The 14,797-nt window shown below is 42.4% G+C and overlaps 1 protein-coding gene across 5 annotated transcripts in view; it reads left to right on the top strand.

Annotated features, from left to right (window-relative positions):
- Positions 1-14,797, top strand: part of runx1t1 (RUNX1 partner transcriptional co-repressor 1) — a 64,424-nt gene that overhangs the window by 6,999 nt on the left and 42,628 nt on the right. For 2 of the 5 annotated variants that reach the window (XM_020606925.1, XM_020606924.1), the window contains exon 1: positions 12,038-12,097. The exons of 2 other annotated variants lie outside the window; for them this stretch is intronic. In XM_020606925.1, the coding sequence (XP_020462581.1) occupies positions 12,058-12,097 (40 nt within the window). In that variant the 5' untranslated portion in view covers positions 12,038-12,057. Of the gene's footprint in view, positions 1-12,035; positions 12,098-14,797 lie in introns of those variants that run through there. One more of the 5 variants, XM_020606928.1, reaches the window with a different exon arrangement.

Raw genomic sequence — 14,797 nt, 5'->3', positions numbered from 1 at the left:
CTGAATATTCAGTCTGTTACCAAGTATGAGAGTGAATTATGGATGGAATCAGTGTGTGTCTGCATGCCCACATACGAACACACACGCCATAGTAAATCAATAGGCCCATTGATGTTTATCAGCGAGAGGTCAGTTCTCGTCACTGCTTATTGAATTTCATCACCCATGAAAGAGAGTAGTAGTGCTGTATAAAAGGACTTGCAGGTTTGTGTGTTCTGTGTATGCATTTGTGTGCTGTGCATTAGCGTACGCTTTCCCAAGGTCACAAAAGCAAGAGCTCTTTGTTTTATTGTAGTTGTGAGTTGGCCTTTACAGGGGCTTATTTAATGTCAAAGTCAACAGTGAGCACTACAAACTGATTTTATTGGCCTTGTTCATGTTTTTACTCCAGATAACATGAGACTTATAGGGCAAGTGAAGAAGAGGCCAATAGGGCAGCATCGGACAATTCATCAAGTTTCATGAGCACACTAAATCCTTCACGTTTTTTTTACATTTCAAGTCATTTAGGAAGCAAACAGGACACCATATTGATCATAGTTCAGTTCCTGAACATGATTAAATCCAGCTGTGCCTTCCTCCATCTTCTTCGGTAATATAGATGTACAAGCAGTGTCATTAAAGGCAGACAGCCAGGAAATGTAGTTCCTCAGGCCAACTGTATCTACAACAGGTCAGGGTTCTTGGGCTAAAACACACTGAGGGACATGAGCAGGACAATACTCTTTCATATACACTGCTCTCTCAGTGCTTTGTATGCAGACTGGGATTGAGTTGCTAATTAACTTCACTTTTTCTAACTGTATCGCACACAGGCAGACTGCCACACACACACACACACACGCATGCACACACAGAGAATCTCTCTCTTAGGCTCCTTCTCATGATGTCTGTCCCCTCGCTCACTCTCTCTTTCTCTCTCTCCCACTGTTTATTTTCCTGCCTCCATCTGGAGTCGACTGATATTGTAATCGCTCTAATGCACATTGCCTTCCCCTGACACACACACACACACACACACACACACACACATACAATGTGCTATCCTGACAAGCCCCTTTTCTTATTCCAAAAGATAAGCCATTGGATGTGATTCTGTAACTGTGTGCGTGAGTGTAAGTGCACATGCAGGTGTCTATACAGTATGCCTAATGAATACAAAGGGACACACACAAAAAGTGTGTTTTTCCCGACACTCTGCCAAAGGTAACGATATTGAATAGGCACTTCTTAGTGATGTGGAGCGGCGATAACGTGGCTGAGTGAAGATGTTACCCGTTATCGCTCACCTCCTCAATATTCACCTGTCACCCAATTTACATTTACAGATTAGACGGTGGAAAGGAGAGGAAGTCAGGGGTGATAGATGAAGTGTGTCTCTGTGTGGTTGTGTGTGTGTTTACATGTCTTTTGTGAAGGTTGGTAAAAGGAAAAGTGCGTACGTGTGTGGGGATATGTGGAAAGAGGCGACTGCTGCACTGCCATCTCGAATAGCTTTTGTTTTGTGATTCATGAAAGGTTTGGCATGCTGGAAGATGGGAGCATGCACACGCACACACACACATGGCGAGGACACACAGACAGGTTTGATTGATGGTGAGTATGAGCAGTGAAACTGTGCGATTAGAAGGCTTTTTCCTCCCTAGTTCATGAGAGGACAGTTGCTGAAGAATGGACCGGCTTGCTTTGCTACCAGTCCATAAAACCTGACCATAAAAGTCATTTATGTCTTTGTGTGTTTGTGTGTGTGTGTGTCTGAGAAAGAGGTGGAGGGGTGGGCACAGACGGACACCTCTTAAAACAAACAGGCAGGCAGAAAATCAGACAAATTGACAAAGAGAGACACAAAGAAAGAGGAACTAGATGAGAGAAATAGAGAGTGAGGGTGGGTGGGGAGAAATCTCGCCTCAACCCCGTCACGCTTTAGTGGTTTTAATCACCTAAACCAAGGTTACTTCCTCCATAAAAATCCTACATTGTTAACATTGACCTGCGTGAGCATGTGAAAATAGTTTTCTGTCTACCCATTTTTTTTGTTTTTGAAAAGGACATAATTTACCGTCACCATCCCAGCTTATCAGCTCAGATACCCCAATATTTGATTTACAGCTCTGTTCTCTCTCATTAATTTTGATGTATGGATTTGTAGATGGTAGCCTTTATAAAAAGGGCAGCCGCTGTAGTGGAGCCCTGACTAGCCTGGTAAAAAGAAGTGTAATTAAGATCAGCAGACAGGGAGAGAGAGAGAGAAAGAGAGAGAGGCACCGATCAATAAATGCAGACAGTGGACCCTCTTGTTTTTCCCCCCTCAGTATTGATGTGTTCAGTCAATTACAGCTAGAGAGAGAAGAAGAGATGGGCATGTGGGAGGCTGTGTGTTCAAATACGTGTGTGTCAGGAGATGGATGCATGTGTGTGTGTTCATATATTGTGTATGTGTGGGGAGGTAAAAACAGCACATCTGCGTTTAAGATGCGATTTTTTAATATTCATAATAAAATACATTTGACAACTGCGGAACAGAACAGACATACCCGCTGCGGTTTTAGTGCTTCCAGTTCCACCGAGGCTTTTATCAACCATCAGCAGACACAACTAAATCATTGTTTCCTCTCTTTGCTGGTTAAAATCACATCACTGCAGCCAAATAATGAGTCCCCTTTTCTTTTTTGCTGTTGAATTTGACTTGCATGATGGTATTGTAAGAAGGGAGGGCTTCCAGCTGTTTCCAGTTAGTGTCACAGACAGACAAGGAGATGGGACAATGGAACAACAGTCCCTCGGTCTGTCTGATTGTCTTGTTGTCAAACCAACAGCAGGTGCCTCAAATGATAAAATGCACAGTGTCAATTATTTCAAGGAAGGGCTATTTTAGAAATTGGTTCAAAGCGAGAGAGGGAGAGTGACAGAGGAGGCTGTGGGGGTTATATAAAGAAAAAAATGGAAGGAGCGGGTCTGTTTTCCCAAAATGGGGCCAAGTAAAAGCCCCATTTTGTTTAACTTGTAGTGCATCGTGTTTCCACTATTTTCCTTCCTACATAGCCTCCCTAGTTCATCCAGTCTTCAGTAGCCTGAATTGTTGCTAGCCACTCCGCTAAGTGTTTGTACGCTCACAATTGATATAGTCGTCTATGGGAACAAAATAACAGCCCTTTTTATGTCAATAAAAATGATATTTGATGACATTTCCACCTCCAACAAAAAGAGGATTATGCTTAGAATAATCGCACTCACTAGGTTTTTCTTGAATGAGATAAAAATAAATTCCTGGTTTTCTGGCTGAAAATAGTGGTTGAGTAAAGAAAGCTGTTGCAATTCAGTTGGACAAGGGGATTATTTGTGAGGCTGTAGCTGTGTATCGACGAAGAGATAGAGATCTCAATAGCTGCCTCTTCTCAGATGTGTACGTGTGAGTGTGTGTGTTATAGATAGAAAACCTTAGGACCTGGAGAGACAGTCTTCTATAAGAACGCAGGTAGACAAATGACAGAATTAAGTTTACAAGCCAAAATATATCTATATGTCTGTCTGCTTCTGTATATGTAGTGTCATCTGATACACATTCATGACCCCAACTGCTCTTATGGATTTGCTATTGACAGCCATTTCAACAAAGCATCTGTTCTTTCCCTCTGTCGTACTCTCACCATATGGATGTGTCATCCTCAGCTGCGCATTTCATAGTAGCATAGATGATGTGTCTCCATGGTAACCAAACTCCACATTTAGAAATATAATATGAATCATGTCTTTGGCCCCACATGTGCATGATGTCTATACACACTAGTGCACAGTGTGTCGATATCCTGCAATGTACCCTGACATTTATAGTGTTTCATATCGAGTTAGTTGGCGTGATAGCTGACGCGTGCGGACTTGATACCTCAGCACTCTCTGATGTTTTATGGCTTCTGCAGTGTATGCGTGCGTTTGTTTTCTCTACACAATAAAGCCATTTATGGAAGAATCTGAACATTTTTCCAGGATTTAAACAGCTCCAGATTGCAGTGAGACTTCCACGATGAGAGTAGGCGCAGAGCAGAGGAGGGAGAAGCGCTCTCCTGGAGCAGTAAAAATCCAAGAGAGAGCATAAATCCATCTCCCCTTGTAAGGTCCGAAATTTTTTTGCAGATGTCTCAAGATGTTTGGCCCAAGTGATGGTAATTTCTTGTCCATCTGTCTTCTCTCCTCACTCCATGTCTCTTTATCAACATCTGGTTTTCGGTGCAGCAGGGAAACAAGTATCCTTTATAAGCCAAGGGTTCCCAGTTCCCCCTTGTGCTTGTGCTATTAACTTAGCCTCAACTACTGCTCTCTCTGTGCACACATATTCACATGTGCTAACCATTAGAAAGTCATACCATTCAGAAAATGTAATAACTTTCAGTTAGACGGGGAGCTCTTTTGTTCTCTCTTCACTTTTTCCATAACTACAAAGAATTCGGGGTTCTGGTTTTTATGCCTGCCTTGTGAGAGGGCAAATTACAGTAATGCCGAGATGTTAGTTTGAAGATGGTTTAGTGAGAGGAAGGCTCCTTCCCCTTAAAGGTAGGGTTGGCAATTTTTTTTTCAGAAGCTTTTCTTGTTATAGTTCTTGAAATTCTCTTTTCGTCCCGATGGCAGTGAATACATTAAATGCACTGAGAGCATAAAGAAATAAATTCATAATCTGTGGCAGCAGCAGGGCTGAAAAAAGCCTCACCAGTAATTTCACTCAGCACAAGCAAAACCATTGGATGGTCTATCTGCCTGTCAATCTCATGTCCTACTTGCGTACACTCTGCCCTTGCATGAGCTAAGAATCTCCCACAAGGCCAGGCAGGCAGATGGGTTACCGCTCTGTTTTACAGGTAAAGCTAGCGAGCTATGGCAGAGAAGGTTCCCACAACAGCCTCTGTTCGCAAACGGAGACTGTTGTTATAGGGCTAGGCCTTCTGCTTTAAGACGCTGCCTTAAAGGTAATGTTGTTGTTGTTGCCAGAAGTTGTAACCTGCATGCAGCGTGAGAAGTAGGTGAGCGAGAAGACCATCTCACCGAAGAGACTCCTTTTACATGCGGCCACAGGTGGGGAAAATACCAACAGTAGTCAGCTTTAGATATATAGATAAGGTTGTAATGCAGTTAAATGGGCATCAAAGGGCACATGCAGTGTTTGTGTCACCAAGACAGAATAAAGCCTGTGGTTTGAAAAGAGTTAGCTGGCCTCCATCTTCACTTCTCCCCATTGGAAAAGCCCAGACCTCTGAGGCTAGTTACCGGCTACAAGCCACATTGGTGTGGCTTTTGAATGACTGCAACAACTGAGAGAACAAAAGGGCCTGGAAAGTCACATCCTGGTGACTGTATTTCAGCTGGACAGGTGACTATCAGTTTTGTTTTGTTTGGGGGCATTTGTTATTTTCTTGAAATCTGTAAGTAGTAGTCAGGCAGTGCGTGTTTCACTATGAGTGGCTTTGGAGAGAAGTCAGAATCAAAAGGTGGGATTTTTTTGGTTGTCTACTTTCAAAGTCGAACTTCCTCTTGCAGTTTTTTCTAGGATTACCAACCCTACCTTTAAGCATCTGAGTAGGACCCTTGGGTCTGTCTGCACCTCGACTACCCATTTAGGTGTGAAAAGCATAAAGCTGCTGCTCTGGTAATAGTACCAAAGGCATCAATTCACGTGTAGGAAGAAGACATTTATTTGGGATTGAATATGAGTGAGAATGAATGCACACAAACATTTTTCATCACATTTTATTGGTACAGCAGGCCTAAGATCTTAATTTGCTATTTCCTCTTTGGCAGTATTAAATTGTCCACATAATAATTCACAGCTGTGCAGGGATCTCGTATTGTAGCGCAGCTGCAACTTTATGTTTGTGAATTTAACCATCTCACTCAAAGGACTGAACAACACAAACAGACACACAGGTGGGCACTCACCAAATCGCTCTCTCACATTCTCACAAACAGTAAAATGTTGAATATGCAAACAAAGCACAGCTCAGCACCATATGGAGGGATTGTCAGTCTGGCAGAAAGTTTCTAGTCTGTGTTTGATACAGTAAGCAGCATTTGAGGATTATATAATATGTCATGCAGTGTTACGGTAACAGACAGACACATGCATATATACACAAGTTCACAAAAAGGCTCTTATTTTCAGCTTCTTGTCTGCATGAGCACACAGTACGCACGCACTTATTCCAACGCATGCCCTTGTCCTACTTTTTGTCATTTAGCCGCTTAACAAAAGCATGCTGAGCTCACTGTTACTGCCAGTTATATTCTATTAAATCAGTGTTGTTCCTGTAACACAACACAGTCTCATAGATTTTTATGAAATGAAAATGAATACTCAAATGCAATGTCAAATACATTTGAAGACCACAGCATGTACCACTTTACCAGTTCTTAAGAGTGAAAGGTTTCTCTAAACATTAACACTCTACTACACATATTTTTTTTTTTGTTTTTGTAAAAAAAAAAGAAAGAAAGAAAGAAAGAAAGAAAGAAACTTTGACCTTTCTTAGTCAAGTATTTATTTGAACATCAGCTCCTTTCCCTTACTTTTATTGTTGTGGTTGTTGTTACCCCAGGCCACCATTGTTCTGTTAAGTTCTAAAAATGCCAGGAAAATGCCTTTTTTCCAATATAACATTTTTATTACATTTTCAAAGCAAATCAAAGCTTTGGATGTAGACAAGACTTGTCAAAGGCACCTGTGATACACGTCACAGTGCCAGTGGTGGAAGAAGTACTCAGATCCCTTACCTAAGTAAAAGAAGCAGAACCACAGTGTAGAAAATACGCTGTTACAGGTAAGGGGCCAGCATTTTAAATGTTTTAGCATGAAGGCATACTTAAAGTAATAAAAGTAAAAGTACTCATTATACAGAATAGAACATTTCACATGAATGTATATAATATTATTAGATTATAATTACTGATGTGTTATTGTGTACATCACATTTAATATTGCAGTTGATAAAAGGGGAGCTAGTTTTATGTAGTTTATATGATTATAATTTGAAGTACTTTGCATACTGATGGGTAGTTTGTGAATTTCCCACCATAGATCAATAAAGTCTTATGCTTGTACTGTACTTTTTGTATTAATCAGGTTGTGAAACTAACTAGAGTTAGAATATAAATGCAGTGTAGTAAAATATACAATATTTGCCTCTGAAATGGAGTGAAGTCATAGTATGAAGTGGCACAAAATGAAAATAGTCAAGTACAGAAACCTTAAATGTAACTTGTTCCTTTCCACAGTACCTTGGTAAAAAGTCAATAAACACCTTGGCTTCATGCGCTAAAAATGAGTTCATCCTTGAGTCCAAGTGGACATGTGTCAGAGTCACAAGAATGAGATGGATTATCAGGTCACAGTGACCTTGACATTTGACCTTTAGCCACCAAATTCTTATCAGTTCATCCCTGAGTCCAAGTGGATATTTGTGCCAAATTTGAAGAAATTCTCTCAAGGCATTTTGTGTTCATAAGAATGGGCTGGACAAATGTGCAGACCCAAAAACATAATGCCTCTGGCTGCTATCGCCGGCTTGAAGGCATAGAAAAGTATCATGGGACAGAGGGCGGCTGAAAGGTTTTCTTTTGAGCCTTTGTTAAGGTCAACTATATGCAACAAAGTCCATATCAGATAATTCAACTAGAAATTAGGAAAACACAGAAAGATGACTTGTTTCAGCACCATAGCTACACCACACGCTCAGTGTCTGTATATCAATTAACCAGTCTTTGGCTGTGCCACTTTGCCCAAGGCTACAAGACGCAATCACACAAAAAAATGTCCCCCTACATGACAGATGCCCTTAACTGCCAAAAGACATTATTGCATTAGACATGCACCGCCCCGGGCCTTTGCCTGGTAGGACAATAGCAAGACCAAGTCACCAGCTGATAAAGAGTGGAGGACACACACACTCACTGCATCACACACATCTGTGTGTTTATCCCGATCCAGTGTTTGTTTGCTATTAGCATATGAAAAGATTACACTTGTAGCTAAATATATTTAGTTTGAATAATTCAGCACAGCTCCCTAAAAGGAAACATTTACTTGTTTGTTTGTTTTCATGCTCTATATTTGATATATTTGTGTGTACACCCACCACTGATGCAACCACAGTGTTACCGGAACTCATCTGTTTGCAGATAATGGTGTGCTGAGATGAGGCTTGAGGAGCCTGGTGTTTGTGATTTGTAGACCTCTGTTTGCGCATTGCATTGAATATGTGTTTGAGCCTGTGTGTGTCTGTGAGTGTTCGGGGGGGGGCCGGTGGTATCTTCATGGGGAATTGATTGCAAAGGATTAGACTGTGATTACATAAAGGGGCGGGGAGACGAAAGCAGAGATTGCTGAAAGAGAAAGGTGAACAGAGACAAGGACAGAGGTGTAAGAAGGTAATCGTGTATGGGGAGATGAGATAGGGAAGAGCTGAGGCCAAAGTCACAGCTAGAATAAAAACTTAGTCATTTGAAATATTGGATGAAGATTTTCTTGTAATAGTCAGGAGATCAGTATTAAATAGTCAGGGTCTGCTATTGATTTGACATCATTCTTGTTGACTTCCCACTTCTGTCTGTTGAGAGCACAGACTTTAGGTGCCAGTGCTCAATTAGACCAGTGGGAACAATCCAAAATGGGATTTTGTGTTTTTAGAATGAGAACCAAGTTGTTAAGCAGGGGGTGAGCGAGGTTGTGTGTTTGTGGCTCTGATGTAAGCCTGTTTGTCTGTGCCAGTTGGAGAACAAGATGCTGAAAATTGAGAAAGAGGGAAACGGAGAGAAAATCAAGTGGGACACATTTGTGAGTGGCTCTAAACCGCTGAAGAGCGACGCCAGAAGCCACGGAGGGAGGGCAAGGGAGACGGAGGTAGTGACAGACACCAGAGAGACAGAGAGAAAGAAATGATGTTAAACAACATTTATGAGTTTCAGATACAAGCTTTAGCCTCAGACCCCTGATTTGTTTTTCAGATTCTCTGTCCCTTTTTCAGAGAACCACAGAACTCTGGAAGCATTTCAGCTTTGGAAGAAAAACCGCATACGGAATCAGTCAACCTATATTTATTTAACTAGTGCAATTCAAGGAATTCACACAGCAAGTCATAACCACAGCTACATGCGAGCCACAGTATACGCTATGTATAGCTGCTCTACTGTAAGAGAAAATTATAGTGCAACAGGTGATTAAGAGGTTGGGAAAAATGCTGTATTCATGGTATGTGGGAAAAAAACGTGTAAAATGCGACATAGCCTGCAGATATACAAACCCTCTGTTTTTCAGGTGATGGCCAGTGTGTGGTTGCTTTATTTCATTGAGATGGTTGAAAGATACTTGAGGAGAGTTAAAACCACTCCCGCTGAAAGGGGAGCATTTTTGAATGTATTACTTCATCTAATTCAAATTGTGCAGTCTTTTTATCCACACTGCAAATTAAATCAGAATCAGGATCACAATATGAATGATCCCAAAATAGTTAATTTACAAAGAGATTAAATGAGTTGTTATTTTATACAGTGCTCTGAATGTATATGCTTACAGTATAACACAGAACTGAATCTTGTACAGACAATACTTTGCATCCCTACATACACAAGTAAAGCCTCCATCACATAGACACATTCTGAAATCACTCATTCCCCAGAAAACCATCAATTCTGATACTGTTGAGTGGTTTTGATTTAGGAAAGGTTATACAGTCCCTCTCTGTTTGTCTCTCTAGTGTCTGAGAGCAGCAACATTGGTGCACTTGTGCCAAAGACAGAGGCAAGGACACAGTGTTTACTTTACTAACCAAAGAAATCATAAAGATGAGTGAAGAACAGAAGTTACTAAGAAAACAGATGTCATCATTTTTATCTCAAAGTTCACATCACATAGAAAGTGTTACTGGTCAGTATAATCATTCAGTTCAGCTGCTTTAGCCTTGACCTGTCTTTGCAGTGCCTCTGTGTATTTGCATTGCATGGCCAAAATATCATGGCACTCCTGCATTTCTGACATATAACACTCCACTTCTCCCAGAAAAGTGTTGCAGTCATTAATTCTTTGGTATGCTTCTGTTTGTTTCTTTTGTTTGCATTGGAACAACACAATAAACCAGAAATTTAAAAAAAAGCTAAATCTGATACATTCCACACAAAACTCCAAAAATGGGCTGGACAGAAGCATCAAAATCATCAGAAATTGTTGCTGCTTTAATTTCTAATGAAACTCACCTGCAGCAACCAATAGGTACTGTCAATATAGAACTCACACTTGCAACCAGTTAAAATGGAAAAAAGTTGACCCAACCTTTGTGTGGTGTGGACCACACTGAGCATGGAGCCAAGAAGAACAAAGAATTGTCTGAGGGGTGAACGAAAGAGAAAATGGATCACAGATTGCAACGAAGGATTGTTCCAATGGCGGATAAAGAACCTTGATCAGCTTCCAAACACATTCAAGCTGACCTACAGGCATAGGGTACAACAGTGTCATCTGAATGACAAGGGAGGCTATGGTAGGAGGACCCCACTGCTGACACAGAAACATAAAAAAGTCAGATTGGAGTTTGCCAAAACTTACCTGAAGAAGCCTCAATCCTTCTGGCAGAAATAGAACTTTCTGGTCGAGACCATCATTCTGCTGCTTTCAGAAAATGAAATGAGGCCTTAAAAGAAAAGAACACGGTCCCTACAGTCAAACACAGTGAAGGTTCACTGATGTTTGGCTTTGCTGCTTCAGACACTGGATGTCTTGACTGTGTGTGGCATTATGAAATCTGAAGACTACCAACGGGTTCTCAGGCACAATGTAGGGCCCAATGTCAGAAAGTTGGGTCTCCCTCAGACGTCATGGTTCTTACAGCAGGACAATGGCCCAAAGCAGATTCCAAAAAGCACCAGAAATGGTTTCAGACAATGAGCTGGAGACTTCTGAAGTTACCAGCAATGAGTCCAGATCTAACTCCCATAAAGCACCTGGGGAGAAATCTCAGAGCAGCAGCCGGGAGAAGGAGCCCTTCAAATCTGAGAGATCTGGAGCAGTTGGCAAAAGAAGAGTGGTCCAAAACTCCAGCAGAGAGGTGGAAGAAACTCACTGATGGTTACAGGAAGTCATTGATTTCATTTATTTTGTCCAAAGGGTGTGCTACCAAATGTTAAGCTGAGGGTGTCAATAATTCTGTCCAGTCTATTTTTGGAGTTCTCTGTGGAATGGATCAGATTTGGCTTTCTTCTTCTCTCTTCGTTTTTGTGTTGTTCCAGTGCAAACAACAGCAATAGACATGGGAATACCAAAGAAGTTGTGATTGCAACAATTGTCTGGGAAACGATGCAGGGGTGCCAATATTTTTGGTCTTGAGTATTCATGCATGCTGCACTTGTTGTCATGGAAACAGTGGCCACCATGTATATTTAAGTGTGTTTCAGTGAAGACCCTCAAAAACCAGCAGGGAGTAGATCTCATCAGGAGGACCAGGGCCACATTCAGACCTCTTTTTTTTGTGCTTTTGCTTAATTATTTTTAGTGTTTGTCTCCATGGCTGACTCCCATCAGTAAGGTCAGAGAGTTTGACGTACTATTTGATGTACCAGGCAGTTTCTGAGGAAGCCAGAGTCCTGGCCCAGGGTTAGGTCGAGGGCCACCATTCCCAGCACCATCCTCCAACCCTCCTTCCCTCCTCCGTCAACTATCCTCCATCTGTCTTCTGTCCCACGGTCGCTGTTCCAGCTTTAATTACCTAAAAACATGCAAAAAAAACATCCTGACCCCAGAGAGAGAACTGGTGACTGTGTGTAGAAGCTGTTGTGTGCGCAAGTTGCAGCATGTTACTGCACGGGAACAAGTCATTTATCTGAATAGCACATTACTGTCTTCTACACGGACACACACACAAACACTGTCCCTTGCACACACATCCTGACCCGGACCAGCCAGCCACCCCCACCCTTCTCCTCTCCCGTGCTCCCTGGGTTTCCATCCTTTCGGCCCCCATCCTCTCCCCCCCTCCCAGGTTCCTTCTGGTTCCTTTTCTGGTTCCTGACCAGCGGGGCTATCTCTGGATGGCCGGTGGTTCCTCTCATTCTGCTGGGCCATTGTGTGGTGAGTTGGGCTGGGCCTTGGGCCCTGGGGGCTGGGAGGGAAGTCAGGAATGGCCTGGTTCCTGTTGCTGTACTAGTTAAGGAACTGTGGCACCATTTCCATAAGTCCATCATAACTGTAGTAAAACTGATTTTAGAGTTATTTTGGTGAAAACTTTTACACCTGTGTAAGTTGCTTCCAGGTTTTTGGAAGAACTGTTGCTTTGATCAGTAGAATTGTGTTGCTTAACTGGATGCCAACTTGTTCCACAGCTGTTGCAGGACAAATCTGTGTTTTAGATGTAAAAAAACAAAAAAAACCCCACTGTTTTTCTTAGCGCTTGGGATTTGAGACAGAGAGGGAGTAGTGAGAGACTTTGAAGCAGGTACTTTTACAAAAGAGTCAAGCAATGCAGACAATTTTAACAATACTGAATAGATAATGCCATTGTTAAAATGTTTTCGTTTTTTTTGCAAACATCAAGGCACTGGTGTGCAGGAAGTCTTTAAATGACTCTTTTAATTTAACACTAACAAATATGGACAACTGTGTTTTTTAGGATCATTTGGCACCTTATGGCCCAACACTGACTCTAATCAGCAACCAAGCAGCAATCATTATCCTCACTGAAGACAAATGAACAGCCCCAAAAGGTCTGTTTCTTTTCCCCACCCTTAAGTCACTCCACTTGCCCTTTATTTTTATCATTAAGTTGACAATTTGATGGGACCTAGAGACCTGAGAACATACTACTGAGTATATGATTGTGTGCTTTAGATTTCTGCATTGAAGGAAGACACACATCATCACACTCTTATAGTACCTTGTGCCAGCTCTGACTTTGACTTCAGTCTACTCTGTGCCTTGCGTGTTTTCCCCTATGAGCCTACTGACTCACTGTGGTGTGTTGCATGGAGCGCTACAACAGCTAGTGCACTCAGTTAATTATGACTGCCAAGCCAGGTTGTCACATTGATTCACTATGGAACCAGAGAGAGTTGGCAACTGTACAGATGTATCATTAGCGCCACCTAGTGCTGCAGACTGAAGAGAATAGCAGCTCCTACTCAAGACAGACTTAAAGGGGAGTTGATTCTGACAAACTGTCAAACTGTCATTCTGATTGCTACACATTTTGTCCTTTCCCTCAGTTTCTTGTTCTCATCTATTTTTCTCAGACGTCTCCTGCCTTTCTCTCTTCTCTCTGGCTTCCGTCTTGCACCTCAGTCTTGCAACATCCTGGCGCTCCCTTTTCTCGCCTGCTTGTTTTTAAAAAACTTTTTTTCCCCCCTGTCGCCACTTCTATTGCTAATGTCAGTTGTGCTGTCTTGTGTACTGTTGCGACGAATCAAGAGCTCCATTCATCTCGTGTCGTCTGTGTTACAGAGAACTGGAAATGTGTGCTCTCTGTTTCTCTCTCTCTTCTCCTCTGACTCCACTGACAGCCACCTCTTCACTTTATCATTGGCAAGCAGATCAGATTGGAAGTGGGCCAAGTCACTCAGTGCTGGATAAATGGAAGGTGGTCGTGAGTGAGGGTTTATAGGGCTGGTTGAGGTTGGCCAAGCTGGAATGAGATGGTGAAGTGCTCTATTGTGATCATATGGTTTATTTGCTATAGATCCTTAAGGCACAGTGGGAAGTGCATTCAAATTACAGCTCCCCAGACTCTGTGTAAAAAGGGTTATTGGATATATTGGAGAGTTCACTGTTTTCAGTGCTCAAGAAGCCAAGCATCTGTGAGCGGAGACGTCAGATCATGTGTCATTAATCTGCTGCTGTTTTGTTCCTTCAGGTAGGAAAACAAAAATTGTTTCTGCATAATCATTAACAAACCTTACAGCAGTTAAGTGAGTGATATGGTAGCAAGCTGAGACTGGAAGAATTCAGCAACCCATCCACCCACACACACACACACACACACACACACACACACGTGCACGCACACGTTCACACATACACACACACGGTCCTGCATATATGCATGCACCCACAGCAAAAAAGTCATTTGTTCTACCTCATTAGCATGTATTGTGGCAAGCGGGCGTAACACACTGAAAGGTGAAATGGGTCCGCCATGAATAGCACACCAGTCAGCAGAGGAGAGGAGAGGAAAAGGGGGGGGAGGGGGGTGTCCAGATGGCTGGGGACCTGCCGCACACACAGGGAGTCTCTCCCTTGCTTTTTTTTCTTCGCTGATTGCACCGTTTCAACTCCACTCGCTTTCACTTGCCCTCTTTCTGCAGCTCCCTCTTTTTCTCAATTTCATCAACACACACAGACACAAGGGCCAGGCCTATATGTAACCTCCCTTTCACCAGAGTTGTTGTTCACATGCAGCCATCGTGCACACACCCACGCATATATAAATATACTCTTAGGCGATGTGTGACCAGGAGGCAGAGTGCGGTGTAGTGCAGCCCAGCGGAGTGCCTGCTGCGGCTCATTGCACTTCTGCACAAGCTGGTCCCCTCTCCTCCTTCATGTCTCTTTTAACCACCAGTTGGAGATTTTCTTATGTTTTGTTTCTTTTGTTCTTGTTCTTGATCCTCCCATACTGGCATCTCCTGCTCCCTAAATGGGAGTATCAGCCAGTGTGGCCCAGCTCTGCTCTGACTGATCCTTCCTGGTAGTGGATAGATTGTGTGATGCATCTGTCTGAATCTGTATGTGTTTGTTCTTCATTCGGACGCCTGTTTGACTGTGTGTAGTGAAGATCTC

This window comes from Monopterus albus, unplaced genomic scaffold (assembly GCF_001952655.1).
Source record: "Monopterus albus unplaced genomic scaffold, M_albus_1.0 scaffold82.1, whole genome shotgun sequence".
In the NCBI taxonomy this organism is placed as follows: domain Eukaryota; kingdom Metazoa; phylum Chordata; class Actinopteri; order Synbranchiformes; family Synbranchidae; genus Monopterus; species Monopterus albus.
Note: the sequence above shows the minus strand (reverse complement) of the source record. Positions and strands in the feature narration are given on the sequence as shown.